This window comes from Seriola lalandi, unplaced genomic scaffold (genome assembly GCF_002814215.2).
Source record: "Seriola lalandi dorsalis isolate HSWRI2012SDOR001 ecotype SW California unplaced genomic scaffold, Sedor1 jcf7180002054497, whole genome shotgun sequence".
NCBI lineage: Eukaryota > Metazoa > Chordata > Actinopteri > Carangiformes > Carangidae > Seriola > Seriola lalandi.
Genome location: NW_019525050.1, coordinates 757,157 through 773,638, shown reverse-complemented (window position 1 = coordinate 773,638; position 16,482 = coordinate 757,157). Strand labels below are relative to the sequence as shown.

General features: G+C 39.6%; 1 protein-coding gene across 1 annotated transcript in view; it reads left to right on the top strand.

Annotated features, from left to right (window-relative positions):
- Positions 1–1,528: 1,528 nt before the first annotated feature.
- LOC111659898 (uncharacterized) overlaps positions 1,529–16,482 on the top strand; it is a 23,933-nt gene continuing 8,979 nt past the window's right edge. The window contains exons 1-7 of the mRNA XM_087175786.1: positions 1,529–1,811; positions 9,104–9,150; positions 10,018–10,122; positions 11,267–11,380; positions 11,504–11,657; positions 12,072–12,232; positions 12,322–16,476. Of these exons, the coding sequence (XP_087031912.1) occupies positions 1,754–1,811; positions 9,104–9,150; positions 10,018–10,122; positions 11,267–11,380; positions 11,504–11,657; positions 12,072–12,232; positions 12,322–16,476 (4,794 nt within the window). The 5' untranslated portion in view covers positions 1,529–1,753. The remainder of the gene's footprint in view (positions 1,812–9,103; positions 9,151–10,017; positions 10,123–11,266; positions 11,381–11,503; positions 11,658–12,071; positions 12,233–12,321; positions 16,477–16,482) is intronic.

The window sequence follows — 16,482 nt, the reverse complement described above, 5'->3', positions numbered from 1 at the left end:
GGGGGGGGGCAAGCAATGATTTGCTCAGATCTGTGGGATATTGGCCGACAGGCAGGTAAAACGCCCACATAGATTTTCTCCTAAAACCTGATGCTGACAGTGGAGATGTGTGCAAACAGCCACAAGAATCCACCTTAAATAAATGTAACTTATAAAAAACTACTGCTGCCATTACACCGTGTTTCTCGCTTCTTTTTGGTGTTTCGTATATATTTCTTCCACCTATAGATAGGGCTGAAACTAATGATTATTTTCATCATGAAATCATCTGAAGATTGTTTTCCAGGATGGAATAACAGATGAAAACATCTCAGCGATATAAACAAATCAGCAGGTTTGCAACTAATTATTATTTTCATTATCGATTAATCTGCAGATTATTTTCTCAGTTAGTTGTTTTGTTAATAAAATGAATGAAAAATGCCCATCACCTTTTCCAAGAGCCCAAGGTGGTGTTTTTTAAAAGTCTTGTTCTGTCCAAAACCAGAAAATATTCTATTTACAATAATATAAAACAGAGAAAAACTGGAAACCCTCACACTGGAGAGGCTGAAACGAGCAAATGTTTTTGTGGCCCAGGTCTGTTCTTTCTGAGTTCCCACATTAGCATCAATAATTCATAACGCACAGTTTTTCAACCACTACCTTGATTCTTTGCTGTGCGAACACAGACAAACTCACTGTTTCTATTGGTGCTTTTACATGTGGTCACAGTGCAAACAGGACGCCTCATACTGTAAGTTAATGAGCTACATGCTGACTGTATCTGTGACACTAAGTGTGACTAAAGTGAGTATTCCCACATAATGAAACATGACTTGCTGTACTTGGGGTTATCATTAGAAAAATCAGTCTTGTAGCTTCAATGGAACTAATGATTATTTTCATTATCAATCAATCAATCTGTCTGTTCTCAATCTATTGGTTTCTAAAGGAGTACACATAATGCCGATCAGTTTCCCAGTCAACGAAAATGGCTTCAAATGTCCAATCAACAGTTTAAAACCCCAAAATATTCAGTTTACTTTAATATAGAAAAAGAAAAAAGCAGCTAGTCGTCATATTCCCTGACTGTCAGCCTCACAGGACACGAGGACAGGCTGTGGCCGTTGTATTTTGAATTCCCTCTCAACTGAAATCAGCTGAAATCTTCATCATCTTGCCTCCTTGTCCACAATAAGGGGTTCTAAACTAAGTGTACACAGTGTCAAATTAAGTTATGGCTCCATGTCAATACACTGTTTCACCCCCCTCCCCCGCTCCAGTCACCGCTGGAGCCAGAAGCTGACATCGTGATTGTCCTTTGTCCTATTAGGCTGATCAATGAGACTGAACAGAGGAGGGAGGAAGAAGAGGAAGAGGAGGAATAGAAGGAGAACTGAGGGATATGACTGTGTGTGCTGAAGAGGAGGGGGGGCAGCTCCTCCCATAATTAAGTTAGTGTGCTGCACTGGAGGTCCATGTTTACGGGGCAGGCGAGGGAGTTTCCTTCACTCGGTGGACAGCTCTGAGTGCGGAGAAGGCAGCAGCGAGCTCTCACTCTCTTCTCTGGTTATTTCTGCAACTCATCCCCGGCTGCACTGTGACTGGCTGACTTGCACACACCGGCTAATCCAGGACAAGGCAGGGGGAAGCAGCAGCAGCAGCACCTGCCGAACCCTACGCTGCCACCACCACCTCCACTTTCCCTCCCTCCGTCTCCCCTGCCTGCTTGGCCCAGGACCTCGTCTCTGTTGCCGCCGCCGCCGCCATCATGTGCGACTGTTTTCACCTGGCCTTCCCCAACTGGCACGCCGCCTCCTCAGGGACGGGTGGGCATCGCTTTCTTTCCTCTCTCTGCTCTGTTTTTCCTCTCTCTATGACTCTGTATTTCTGTGCTGCTTTCCCCAGAGCAATTCACTGATTCAGCAGCAGGGTTCAGTAGAGCAGTGGGAGAGGACCCATTTGTGAGTGTATGTGCGTTTGTGAGGAACAGAGACTGTGAGCGAGTTTAAGGCGGATGGTGCTGATGCTGAGCTGTGTTGCTGACCTGCAGTGAGTGCTGGGTGTGTCTGCAGAGTGCAGGGGAGTGTTTGAGGATGTCATCATCGGGGGTTGTCAGGCAGCTGTGCACTTCTCCTCTGTTCCTCCTGCTGTGCGTTTGAAGCAGATGCTGAAAGGCAAACAGACTCAGTTACTGTGGCAGCTCAGTGAAGCAGAAATCGGGATTGCAAAAAATAGTAGCAGAGGGTAACTTCCTCGGGGTAAAGATGAAACAGGCTGGTGAAATGTGGGGGAAAAAAACTATTCCCAAATTTAACCAAAAACCCACAGGTCTGCTTTACAGCTGCAGGCTTTATGTGAAAGAGGAAGAGCTCGCATCGGTGTCAGCTTTACTGCAGTAACTGACAGTTTCTTAAAGTTTAGGATGTTGAAAGCTCTAAAACATCTCTTACTGGTTTGATACATCCCATTAGGAATCTTTAATGATTACAAAAGCAGGGAGTCAGATGGAAATTAGTTGGCACAAATCTTTAGTGTCACATCAAATGGATGTTGAGGATATGTTTGCATAATTTAAACATGTTTACATATACATCTGATCATGTATGTGGGCACAGAACATAGTTACACAGTTTGTGTGAAATTGATTATTAATGTTGAAGCAAATTTCTGGTTATCTTCAAATTATGCTGGAAAAAAATAGATGTGTTACTATTCGTTATGATGAAAGTTTTTGAAATTTGTAAAAATGTATGATTATATTATCATGCAACTTGCCTTTACAGACAACACTGGTTTTAAAAAATTCTGTTGGAAATAGCTTCACGTACACATTTATATGTAATTTATCTGCGTGTTTGCTTTTAGATTTCAGAGCCTAGGTAGATAAAAATCATTGATGCTTTAAGATTTCTTTGGGTTTTAATAGGGCAGGTTTTGTTGTATGTTAATATCAGCAACATGACATGCAGACAATATAAAGTTTAGGCTCAGAAGAAAGTGATATAAACTTATAAACTGTGCCTCACTTAACTGCTGAGTTCAAGTACCTAAAATATAATATTGTGTTTCCTCTTAGTGGATGTCATAATGTTATTGTCATTATTGTTATTATATATGATATTAATGACATATTATTGTGTTGGCTGATGTTGATGTACTGTGCTATAAAAGGAGGCAGATATCTGCTGTGTGGTAAATAATTCATTTAAAGATAATGCTGGCTGTGTTTCTCTGTTGCCCCTTCTCATTTATCTCTGGTGCTACTTCTAATTAAACCTGAAGATGTGGAGAGGTTTTTGTTTCTCTGAGAGGCTTCAGGTGACGCTCAAGGTCAGAGAAAGAGAGAACGATAAGAAATGAGAGAGAAAGAGATGGAAAGTTTAGTTTACTGCGAGGAAGTGAGACAGACAGAGGAGCTGAGCTGCTCGGCAGCAACACAGACAGTCCTGATCCATTACAAACCATCAGCCTCAGTCGGACAAATCCTGATCTTAAATCAATATTAAACCACTTGAATAGTTTATATGTGTGGCTGCTATCACTCACTGCAGACCACTTTTAGTGAAGGGAGTCAATCTGAGCATTTGTTCTAACCCTCTTTGAGCATCATGGACATTCCTTTATACCTTTTTTTTTTATTGAAAAGTTTGACATCGGTTTGAGCCGTAGGAGATCTAGGAACTCAATACTATCGCCACCATTTTAAACTAAGTTGCTGCAATTTTGTGTCCTCATATTAGTGAGAGACCTCCCTGAATATCTTTTAGACCATAAGACAACTTAAACCCAGACTAAATGCAGACTAGGAGAATTTTGAATTACTTGCCATCAATTCTTACAAATCAGAATTAAATGAGAAGAAAAACTATTTACACGACTGTAAATACATTAACATTAGTCAACAACTTTGGCAGTAATCACTTAAATAACTTCCTTTTAGCTGAAGACCAAAATCTATCAGATCCTTCTATCAACTAAATGACCACATTTAAATCTGAGAACCTCTGTGCTGCAGGCATACGACACAAAACAAACAAGTGCTTGAAAGCACAGTTCAACTCAGGTGTTGGCCTCTGACCTGATATAATATTGTGTCTCTGTGTTTTTGGTGTAATTGCATGTCGTGGGAATAGAGGCAGATTAAGCTACGAATTCCAGAGCTGTGATGAAACTCGCTGTAAATTCACAGCAGATTAATAGATTGAAAGCATGCGCTTTTACGGTCTCATGTTCATATAATCCATGCAGAAAATCTAATTATTTTCCTTCTCTCAAATCTTATTATAATTTGGATGCAAACAAACAAACTGTCCTCCAGTGAAAGGAGCTTGTGTCTCTCTGTGGCACAAAAAAATGAGCAGAATCCAAATCCAAGAGCACAAATAATGAGCTGTGTTACTTTATATTAGTTTAGTGAAGAAGGGGGGTGGGGGCTCGTAGGTGCTTTTCAACAGGAAATACAAACTGGAGCAGAAGGCGGTTACGTAAGAGATGAGCTGAGGACAGGCAACTAACACAATACAGTTAGGATTTCCAATCAAAAGTAAATCTACACACTGAATTATACTTCTAGGACTGCATCTTTTTGATTTGAGTCAGTGGTGACACAAACGGGAATGCCTGAGCTTCAATGTCATGGCATTGTGTTAACACAGAAAAGTTTATGGTGTCCACAGCAGTGCTGTTTAAAGCAGACAGTCACCGTAGGTTATAAGCCCCATTCCTTGTCATATTAGCAGAACCACTGAGGGATGAGCCACACCCAGATCCAGAGCTGCTGCTGCACCCAAATATGAATCATGCAGGATCTGCACCACCAAAGACTTCAGCATCTACAGCTCCTACTTATATATCTGCAGAATATTGCTGTCAAAGTCAAATTAGAGCATTAGGCAGCAGCTTTTCAAAATATACGATATCTAATCTATGATAAGTCAAATGAGTAAACAGATCTATAAGTGATTTTATTTTTGACAGTTTTAGTCAGCAGTGAGAGTTGTTATCAAGGCCTCTGCAACGCCCTCATGACAAATATTTGAGAAAGGAGGTACTGTATGTTGGGGCAGGAATACTGGACATCCGCCTGAACGAGGTGGCAAATAACATAAGAAATGCATCATCCAATCATGTCTACCAGGGCCTGAACCCTCCATAAAGCTCACTGCACACACTGACTTTATGACGGACTACTACAGCTGCTGCGGCTGTGTACTTGAGACATGGCACATGACAGTTTTTAGCCTTGAGGAACCCTTCGCTCTAATTTAATGAATCCACCTAATTCTGTTCAGCTTAACTTCCTGTTGATACACTGGGCCATTAGTAGCTCCACTTCACTCCACAACTAAAACACAATACTGAATGTACCACTAGCCTAAAGCCTCAAAAGTGTATAATTACTGAAAATAATAATTTTTAAGAATGACAGTATCCTATTTTAAACAAGTAATTTACCATTGAATAGATAGATGCAGATATAATCCCACTTTCAAAACAGGCTGTGTAAAACAAGAGAGAATTCTTTTGAAACTTGTTGGAAAACTTAGAATGAGCTGGACCACAGTTGTCAGATTGAATGTCAATATCTCTGGAGGACCTCATCATGTTTCCTTTCCACTGCACTGTGTCAGTGTCAGACTCTGTCCTGTTCTTCTCCATCTTTGACTGAAACATACAGCACCCATCCTTCTCTTTCTGCACAGGAGACTTTGATCTGTTTGCATTTCAAGAAGCACATTTAAAATAGTTGCTAGTCTGCTCTGCAGCCTGACTGAGTTTTGAGAAAATTCAGTCATAAACCAAAGTCCTGATTGTGAGATGATGTCGGCACTAAATGAAAAGTTCAGGGATCACCAAAGTTAGTACTGTTATTCACCCACATGAATGCGTGAACTGAATTTAATGGAAAACATCTAATATTTTTTGGGATATTTGGCTCAAAATTAAAAGTGTCGGTGGTTTTAGAGCTGAAGTCAGGGTATCACCAAAGTCAGTAGGATTCATCCTCCAGGGAACACTAATATCTGTACAAATGTTCATGCAATCCATCCAACAGTTGTTCAGCTTATTTCAGTTTCAGAGTGTTTGTGCTTTGGTTTATTTATGAGTTGTTAATATGCAAAGACTGATTACTTACAATTGTGCTCAATTAGACAATCAAAAGAACAAAATTTCTCTCTGTAAATTGAAGTCACTTAATCACAGATACTTTTTTAGATGATGTCACAGCCGGGTATTATGACCTTAAACTGTGCATGAGGGCATTTTCAGATTAAAGCAGTTCAAATTTTCATTACATTAGAAACTAGGAAGGGCACTCAGAGAGCACAGACCTCTGCTAAGGCCAGTGTCAAACAACATTCACCCGACTTCAGGGAGAAAAAATCTAATTCAGTAAGCAATCTGCCCCAAAACCTAATGGGTTCTTGCCGGGCCCATGAAACATCCCTCCACCTAGTTTGGTGAAAATTAGCCCAGTACTTTTTGCATAATTCTGCTGACAAATAAACAGACACAGGTGAAAACATAACCTCCTTGGCAGAGTGTAATAAGCAGTTAAAATTAAGAAGGTGTTTAATGTATGAAAAGTAAGAAATATATAATACAATGAATGAATTTATAGTGGCATTAATTCATGAGGAAATTGTAATGAAATGCAAGGTTATCTTAAGTAACATGCCATGGAAAGAGTTAAGTCACTACGAGGACCTTTTAGAAAACACCTAATTCAGTTTGGGAGTGACACAACTTCAGGCAAGGTATGACTGCAACTGAAAAGTGTCCCGCCTCCTTTGTCCATCTGAGGCTGAACAAATCACTTTAGCCACTTTGGAAGTCACACTCACACCAGGAATGTTTAAGGGCAGTTTGGATAACGTGTTGTTGACACCTCGGTTTATTTTCAAGAGTTTATTTCCAAACAACAGCAGCAGCAGGTAGGTGAGATGTTTGATTCCACGGACTGGGCTCTAAACTTCAAACTTTTTTGTTAGTCAAACCTGGTCTGAAAGTCAAGGATGGTGATGACTGTATAAGGATAAACACTTGAGTTAATGTTGAAGGCAGCTTTAAAGACTTCATTATTATGTTTCACAACATGTCTAGACTGCGGTGTGTTCACCCACTGGGAGTACATGGTGTAAATCCTCTTTGTCAGATAAATGTTCCCTGATATTATTATTATTATTATTATCTATAATCACAGCGTCAGAGGAATGTGAGTCTATGATGACAGTGCAGGTTGTGTTTGTTGTATTTTTTTTTATAGAGCTATAATGTCATCTGATCTTGAATGATCAATCCTGCGGCAGTGACACACCCTGATACAGTAGGAGGTTTTATAGCATCAGTCTCTTGCCTTAACTGTCTTCTAATGCACTTACACATACTCTTCACATGACACACATTACTGTAAGGCAGTAGGTGGAGTATCAGTGTGGTGGTGAGTTGAGAAACTATATGGTGCTACAGTATATACGCAAGTGTATAGTATTGCAGGATTGTTACATAATTTAAATTTTATAGGAGGAAGTCTTAACCCTGAACTTTAATTGATTTAAATAATTAAAGAAGTTTTGCATCATTTCACTTAGTTTTCTACTTGCTGTAGCTATTTTGATAGAGTCATTGATTTTAACAGCAGCAAAAGAACATTACAACATCTTTAAACAGCTATCAGATTACTTGAGCAGTAAAATGCTTATTACATCCAAACATGTTTTCTGACATATTTTCTAAGTAAAGCCCTTCCACCAATCACATATTGACTGGCTACCCATTATGGACACAAGGATTCACCTGGATACCCATGGTTTTAATTCCACTGCAACAGTATTTTTAGTTTTATTTATTGTTTTTATTTTTATTTTTTGTCACTGTGAAAGAATTCAACAAATCTTCTCATCCAGCATCCTTGGGGGATGATGTGATGACGAGTTTCGTGCTTCGTTTACAAAGACCACCATAGTCCTACAACTTATCAGCTAAGGTATCTCACGATAGAAAAAGATTAATCAGCAGCTCAGAACATTTTATCTGCAGTGGAAATAATTTGAATCTCAATGTTGAGTGCGACCACCTTTTCTTCAGTAATAGCCTAATTTGCAGTGACAACATAGCATCTGTTGATCAGTGGCTTCTTGATTACATTCATTTATTTGCCAATTAGAGTTAACCCACAGAAAATGTGCAGATGTTGAGAGTTCAAGATCGTGCAACATTATTTCTCCACAACTTTCAAGTTTTATTTTACACCAATCTATCAACTTTAGAATTTCTTATCCCAAATTTTTTGACTACTAACATCTCTAAATGGGCATCCTGAGATAGTTGATCTCACATTGAAAGGGCCTGAATAAAGGGGTAGTTTGAAATGGAATCAAATCAAATAGAGGTCAGGCATAAGAGTGGGTAATAATACTAATCTGACTAACCAGATTCACTTGGAGTCAGACTTTCCCTTTTCGGCAGCCTTAAGGGTCTGAGCCGAGCGGCTGCAGAGTCTAATCTGTGGGTCGATACAGTGGAGCACTTAAAAGACGAAGGAGGCGGCGGGTCCCTGAGGGAATTATTGCCAGGAAGAACTCTAAATAGTCTCATCGCCGGCTCCAGTGTCTCTCTCTCAAAACAACTGTCAGGAGTCAGGCAGGGTGGAAGTCTCAGTTTACTGCTCAGACGATATAGATGCAGATAAACACCAGTGCTTAACATCAGTCTGTTGTCTGGAGATAACCCCACAGAGTATAATTTTCATTCTAATAAAATATAATAAAGTGATTACATATTTAATCTTGCTGAATGCATTTTAAGAAGTGTTTGTAAACACATAAGTGTGATTATTTGCCTGAGGTCTTTTTGAAAACCTACACCATGTAGCTGTGGTTGCAGTGAGCAGGCTTTGCTCAGCAGTTCTGTGACTGCCGCTGCTAAAATTACCTAATGCAATTTTTCCATTTAGTCAAGTATTACCATGCAACATAGTTTTGAGATTAAGTTATTCACTTGTGTGAGCAAAGTGTGGAGGAATGAGGCACTATCATTTACTAAAATAAGCAGCTATCAAATCAGATGTTATTTTGGTATTTAGGTTTTGTCTGTTTTCCGTTTTTGTGAACAGGAGCTGGTCGAAGGCTGAGGGGACCAGAGCCCGGTACTGAGGACGATTCAGTGAGTGAATTCACTGTTGAATTAATGTTTTATTTCGTATGTTTCAGTTTAAAGTCTTCATCAGTCACTATGAGTAGGGAAAATGTTTCTGCATTGGCTTCATTTAACAGAAAAACAATGTGTTAAAAATGCCAGCAATAATTACTTCAATCAAAAATAATTAGTCTTAACTGTCTGCATGTGTTGACTTTTATAGCATCTTAAAGTTCACATTTATTTATTTTATATCAAGCACTGTTTTTATAATCTGTTTGTATGCTTGTTGTTTTTAACAACCTTTGCTGCTACATGAACGGGATACCCCCAGAGATCAATTAATATCAAATTATCATTTGCTAGACTTATTGATGTCATACTATTATTTGCTAATGTACTGTGAAGGAGATTGAAAATTCTAACGTTTAATACACTGAAATGAAAGTTCAGGCTATCAGCAAAGTCATTAGGATTCATCCTCTGGGGACTATTAATGTCTGTAACAAACTTTATGACAATACATATAATTATTTTTTAGTTATTTCACTGTGGTGTTGGACTGACACACCGGCCAGGATCGCCATCCCTGGTAACGCACCACTAATGTGACATTTATTAAATGCCACACAGTGCTGTATTTGGCATAGCAAGGTGTGATCACACTACTTGTGATCCAGTTTTCTCCAAACCTTTGTTTTTCATGCTCAAGTCTTAATATTGTTTTTTGTATTTCAAGTGGCTGAAAGAAGATGAGATGGTGTTTAGGCAAATGAAAAAATGTCTGACTGAAGGTCACTCAAACGTCATTGTATCTCTGAAGTGATAACAACAACTCTTTTGGGAACAGACCATGTAACTGTTTTTGTCTCGACTGACCTCATGTCCTTGTAGATATGTGACGAGCCATCTCAGTTCACAGAGGGAGAGAGACCACGCCCTCAAGGATCATCCCCCGTCGAGGAGTATCCTGAAAAATACACCGACAGTGACAAAGAGGTACAGAGCACTGAACGTACCACTGTGTTAAACAAACACAACAAACCAGGTTACTGGGAGAAACCAGGCTAGGACCATAAATCGGAGAACCTTTTTAAATGCACTTGTATGACCTGGATATAGAGTTAAAATATAAACAGGAGGAATCAGGTTTGTCTCTGTTGATTTCTCACCTCAGCTGGAGAAGCTCGATTTCTTTTTGACATGACATTTAAGAAATCCTGTTACTTCAGAAAGCAGACTATAGCCTGGTTACTTAAACACTTGTAAACAAAACATTGTTTTGCTCCGTGGATAGATAAAATTAGAGATATAAGCTTGTGACCAAGAGAAGCAAGCTTGTGTATTTTGTATTTATGGTCACACAGAGCTGCACATGTCCTAAACTCCCAGTACGAAGAGGACTTTAATGACTGGTGTTGACTGGTGTCTCTGTCAACACATCTTTGATAAAGGAAAAGGTTTTGTTGGCTCCACTCATAGCTTTTTGTTGTGCAAAGCCTGGTAAGTCAAAAGGGAATTATTTTTTGATAAATTGTTCCATTGATTTAGTAATTAATTCCCCTAAAATTAAGAGTTACTAAATTATAACCATACGTCCATTTTTTCTTTTCCCCTCAACACTTGCATTATGGACAGCTTGGATTTAATACAAATTTATTTTGATCTTGGACTGTGATATGTGGATATAGTTTGACAAATGTATGTTGCTGGCCTCGAAGACAGAGAACAGAAGGGGAAATTAAGTACATTAAAAGCACGACATTGCATGAGCTAAGAAGAAGAACTAAATGGGAATTTAAATAAACACAGTGTGTGCACAAATTGGTTTTTTGAGGGTATAATTTATCAACAATTTGTCCATGTAAACTTTTCTGGCTTTCTGTTGCTGTGTCCAATCAGCAGAGTGTGGTGTAAGATTGGACCTCTGATTTGTTTACTGTTACTTTTTGCGATAAGGACCCAGACTCGGCTACTCCCATGTATGAATATGTATAGTATATACAGCGTGTTATCCTTCCCTCTCAGTGTAAATACTTCCAAAGCCTGTTGGAAGTGATGAAATACCTCTGTTGCCTTTTCGGTTTAAATACAGCTGAAGCTCTGATTGCAACATTAATCTTTGTTTCTGTTTTCCTTTTAGTGTGAAGCAGAGCATGACCCACAACACAAAAGTAGGAGTGGAAAGAAAACTAAAAAGTCTGGGCTTGGGTCCATGTTTGAAAAGCGTTCAACTCCAAAGATGAGTAAACTGAAGGTGAGACGTTCCCACCTTCTCCTCTCTGTACTTTATCTGTGAATCCCTCTAGGCTGTGCTGCAGCAGAGAGTGGCACAGCTCAAGGTAAACTGATTATCCTTTCTATTTTGATGTGTTGACAGGAGGTTCACAGCCCTGAGTCTGGGGTGATAGTGAAAACAGCCAAAGATGGATGTGCAGAGGGTCTCATTTATGGCGGAGGGGGGAAAGAGGGGATCTTCATTAAGGAAGTGGTACCAGAATCACCTGCCTCAAAAAGTCTGAAACTGAAAGAGGGTAAGCTAGCAGTTGGAAATGAGAAACTGACATTTTTATCAAATAAAATTAGAATTAAAAATGACTGATCAGAGTGAGAAATGTGGGATTAATAAATGTTGCAACTGGATCCATTGGAAAATCTAAGGTTCTTGTAAGTCATGTATTGTATTATGTTGTATATTTTCCAATTTGAGATTTAAAAAAAATCTCCAGTTTAAAAGTACAACTAAACTAAGTACTAACACTTTTGTCTTTCCGTACAAGTGTCATTATCATAATTTAAGAAAGTTAAAGTCTAATGACTAATCATACTGTAGTTGTTATTTTCATTTTTACCAAATAATGCCACTTCATCACTCATAAAAACAGTTTGGTAGACGGAAAGCCTCGTCATCTAAGTGCTTCTGAAATCTTATTTTCTTATTTACGCAGGTGATCAAGTTCTGAGCGCCACTGTGTATTTTGACAACGTGTCATATGAAGATGCCATTCAGATTATGGAGCACGCTCAGGCTTACAAAGTGAAGCTCTGCCTGAAACGCAAACCAGACATCACAGAGACTGAACCAGCCATGGACTCTGACGTTATCCCTGTAACTATTTTTAAGTTGTCTGCTCAGACTCTTTGTGATGGGGAATGTTTTGGCTAAAACTGACATTTCACATTTCTGTTGCTCAACAGGAGGAAGACCTTTACGCTCCAGAAATGAGGGAGCAAGGAAAAACCAAAAGGCGTGGAGATGCTCGCATTTCATGGCCAAAGTTTCCTTCCTTTGGAAAAGGACGGAAGTCCCGCTTTACAAGGTCTCACAGTTCCTCAGAGGCTGATGAGCAGAGAAAGCTGGAGCTTAGCCCCACCACAAGTGACACAGAGTCACCAATAAAAACTCAGGATGCTCTCAAAGGCAAGAAGAGGCACAAAATGAAGCTTTCTGTTCTGACCAAGAGAGGCCGCATAAGTTCATCTGAAGAGCCGGACACCGACGCACCAACAACTGCGCAGACAAGCGGCGACAATTACCAGACAGCATCAGACATGCTTTCACCTGAATGCCTTGAAAGCCTCTCAGGAGAAACACCCGAAGCCCATCTGACGGAGGATCTGACAGAAGTGGAAGACTTAAGACTTGAGCAAAATGATCAAAAACTGACTGAACCTCAAACTGGCCAACACAAGGTGGAACTCATCAGTATAGACAGCACTTTGAAAACAGCAGATCTAACTGTGGCTATGGCAGATCAAGAAAGCCCCTCTGGTATCAAGTCCCCCAATGAGAAGAAGAAGAAGAAAGAAAGGTCTGAATTAAAAATGAAAATTTTGGGGAAGGATAAATCACACAAGAAAGATGCAAAAGCAAAAGCCTCACCAAAAAGGCTAAAAACGCTGGGGGCAAGTATTGAAATAGCAGATCAACCTGTAAATGAAAATTCTGATGTCATCCCAGGTTTTGAGTTGCGCACAGAACTACAGGGAGATCAGCTACCACTTGATGCCAACACCCAAATAATCAGTAGTGAGAGTTCAAGGGCAAAGTCAGTGACAACACAGATGGAAATGACTGTGCCAAAGGTGGAACTTGATATTACTGATGTCACACTTGTACAAAAATCTCCAAAGAAAAGTGATGAAAAAATAAAGAAAGGCAAGGACATTAAACAAAAACAAGAAAAAAAGACAGGTCCAACATTCAAACTGCCTAAAATAGGCTTGGGTAGCATTGCAACTGAGGAAACTACACAAAAAATGATTGGTAATGTTGAAGAATGTCCAACTAAAACAGAGCAGCTTCAAAGTGAAGGTCCAGAAGTGAAAGAAGATCCTTATGACAAACTGTCTAAAAGCAATCTTTCCAGAACACAACTTCCCAAACGTGAAGACATTGAGATTCCAGGTATGGAGGACAAGTCTGTGAAGACCTCAGTCAAACGAATTAAAGAGCCTAAAGCTATTTTGACAGGACATTATGAGGAAATTCAGTCTGAAACTGTACAAATGTCAATTGATGTGGACAGCGTGAAAGAGGCAGTTTCTAAATTGCCTGGTTTTAAGCTGCCAAAGGTTGACACATCTGGAGTGCCTATTCCTGAAGAAATTACTGTGATAGATGCGAATGCACAAAGAATATCAGTAAAAACACCAACTAAAGTTGTAGATACCAAAACAAAACATGAGGCACACTTCAGTAAGTTTGACATAAATGCCTCTCCAGAAATCTCCAAGACTACAGTCAAACTACCACAGATCACAACTCCTGATTTAACCTCAGATGAACTTTTAACTGAAACCAAGGTGGATTTTAAAAAAAGTGACAAAGAGATGAAAACTGGGGTCTATAACCGAGAAGATATCATAATACCTGGCAAAGAAAGTGCACAAGAAGTAGCCATTCTTCAAGCACAGAAGAAGAAGACAAAGATAACAACACCTAGCCTTGGGATTTCAAAACCAGACATAAGAATCCCGGACATTGGAATTGACTTGCCAAAACAAAATATCTCTGCACAGAAAGGTTATGCAATTAAAGGAGAAAAGACCATATTGCTCCAAGAAGTGACAACATCAAAAACTGAAACAAGGAAAGGCAAGGGGCAGATTGAAGGAGTCATAACTGATGTCAAAATACCTGAAACTGATAGCATTGAATACATTGATTCAGTAGGTGGTTCACCAGCCAAAAAGGATGGTGGTATTAGGCTCACAGGTTTTGGTGTTGATCTTGATGCTACAAAGCCAAAGGCTGACATCTCCTTTTCGGAGATCAGGGGTGAAGTAACAGATGTTGAAGCTGACAAGCATACAATCAAACTGGCTGAATTTGGAGTTTCTCCGGATATCAGCGTAAATGTGCCTGACACAGACATGGATATAAACATTGATGGGGCATATATAAAAATACTTGAAAAAGAGGAAAAAGGTAGCAAGTTTAAAATGCCAAATCTTGGCATATCCATGCCGAAGGTGAAGGGGCCTAAAGTTGATTTCAGCCTTTCAAAAAAAGATGTGACACTACCAGAGGCTAAAGCTGAGGTCAAACTCCTAGAGGCCCCTGAGACTGACATTACTCTTGGAAATGTAGATGTTTCTATTCAAGAGCATAAGATGGAAGTTGAAAAACCTGAGCTGGAAATTAAACCTTTGCAGACTGAAGCTGAACTTGATGGACAAGGAAGCAGGTTCAAGATGCCAAAGCTTGGTATTAAAATGCCCAAAATAAAAGGGCCTGAATTTGATTTACGCTTGTCAAAGAAAAGTATAGATGTTACACTACCAGAATCTAAAGCTGATGGGAAACTCCCAGAAGTCCCAGAGATTGATCCCAGTCTTGGAAATGTAGATGTTTCTATTCCAGCGCAAAAGATGAAGGTCAAAAAGCCTGAACTGGAAATCAAACCTCTGCAAACTGAAGTTGAACTTGATGGACAAGGAAGCAGTTTTAAAATGCCAAAGTTGGGCATCACAATGCCAAAAGTAAAAGGGCCTGAAATCGACTTCAGTTTATCAAAGAAAGACATAGATGTGACACTCCCAGAAGCTAAAGCTGGGGTCAAACTCCCTGATGCCCCTGAGGTTGACATTACTCTCGGGAACACAGATGTTTTTATTCCAGAGAAAAAGATAGAGGTTGAAAAACCAGAACTGGAAATCAAACATCTGCAGACGGAAGTTGAACTTGATGGACAAGGAAGCAAATTCAAGATGCCAAAGTTTGGAATTAAAATGCCAAAGTTAAAAGGGCCTGAATTTGATTTAAGCTTACCAAGGAAAGATGTAGATGTCACACTACCAGAGGCTAAAGCTGAAGTCAAACTTCCAGATACCCCTGGGGTTGATGTTACTCTTGGAAGTGTAGATGTTTCATTACCAAGGAAAGATGTAGATGTCACACTACCAGAGGCTAAAGCTGAAGTCAAACTTCCAGATACCCCTGGGGTTGATGTTACTCTTGGAAGTGTAGATGTTTCAATTCCAGAGCAAAAGCTGGAAGTTGAAAAACCTGAGCTGGAAATGAAACCTTTGCAGATTGAAGCTGAACTTGATGGACAAGGAAGCAAGTTTAAAATGCCAAAGCTTGGTATTAAAATGCCAAAAATAAAAGGGCCTGAATTTGATTTAAGTTTGTCAAAGAAAGATGTAGATGTTATACTACCAGAATTCAAAGCTGAGGGGAAACTTCCAGAAGCCCCTGAGATTGATGCCAGTCTTGGAAATGTAGATGTTTCTATTCCAGCACAAAAGATGAAGGTCAAAAAGCCTGAAATGGATATCAAACCTCCACCGACTAAGGTTGAACTTGATGGACAAGGAAGCAAGTTTAAAATGCCAAAATTTGGAATCACAATGCCAAAAGTAAAAGGGCCTGAAATTGACTTCAGTTTATCAAAGAAAGACATAGATGTGACACTACCAGAAGCTAAAGCTGGGGTCAAACTCCCAGATGCCCATGAGGCTGACATTACTCTTGGGAAAACAGATGTTTCTATTCCAGAGAAAAAGATCGAGGTTGAAAAGCCGGAGCTGGAAATCAAAACTCTTCAGACTGAAGTTGAATTTGATGGACAAGGAAGCAAATTCAAGATGCCAAAGTTTGGAATTAAAATGCCGAAGTTAAAAGGGCCTGAATTTGATTTAAGCTTACCAAGGAAAGATGTAGATGTCACACTACCAGAGGCTAAAGCTGAAGTCAAACTTCCAGATACCCCTGGGGTTGATGTTACTCTTGGAAGTGTAGATGTTTCAATTCCAGAGCAAAAGCTGGAAGTTGAAAAACCTGAGCTGGAAATGAAACCTTTGCAGATTGAAGCTGAACTTGATGGACAAGGAAGCAAGTTTAAAATGCCAAAG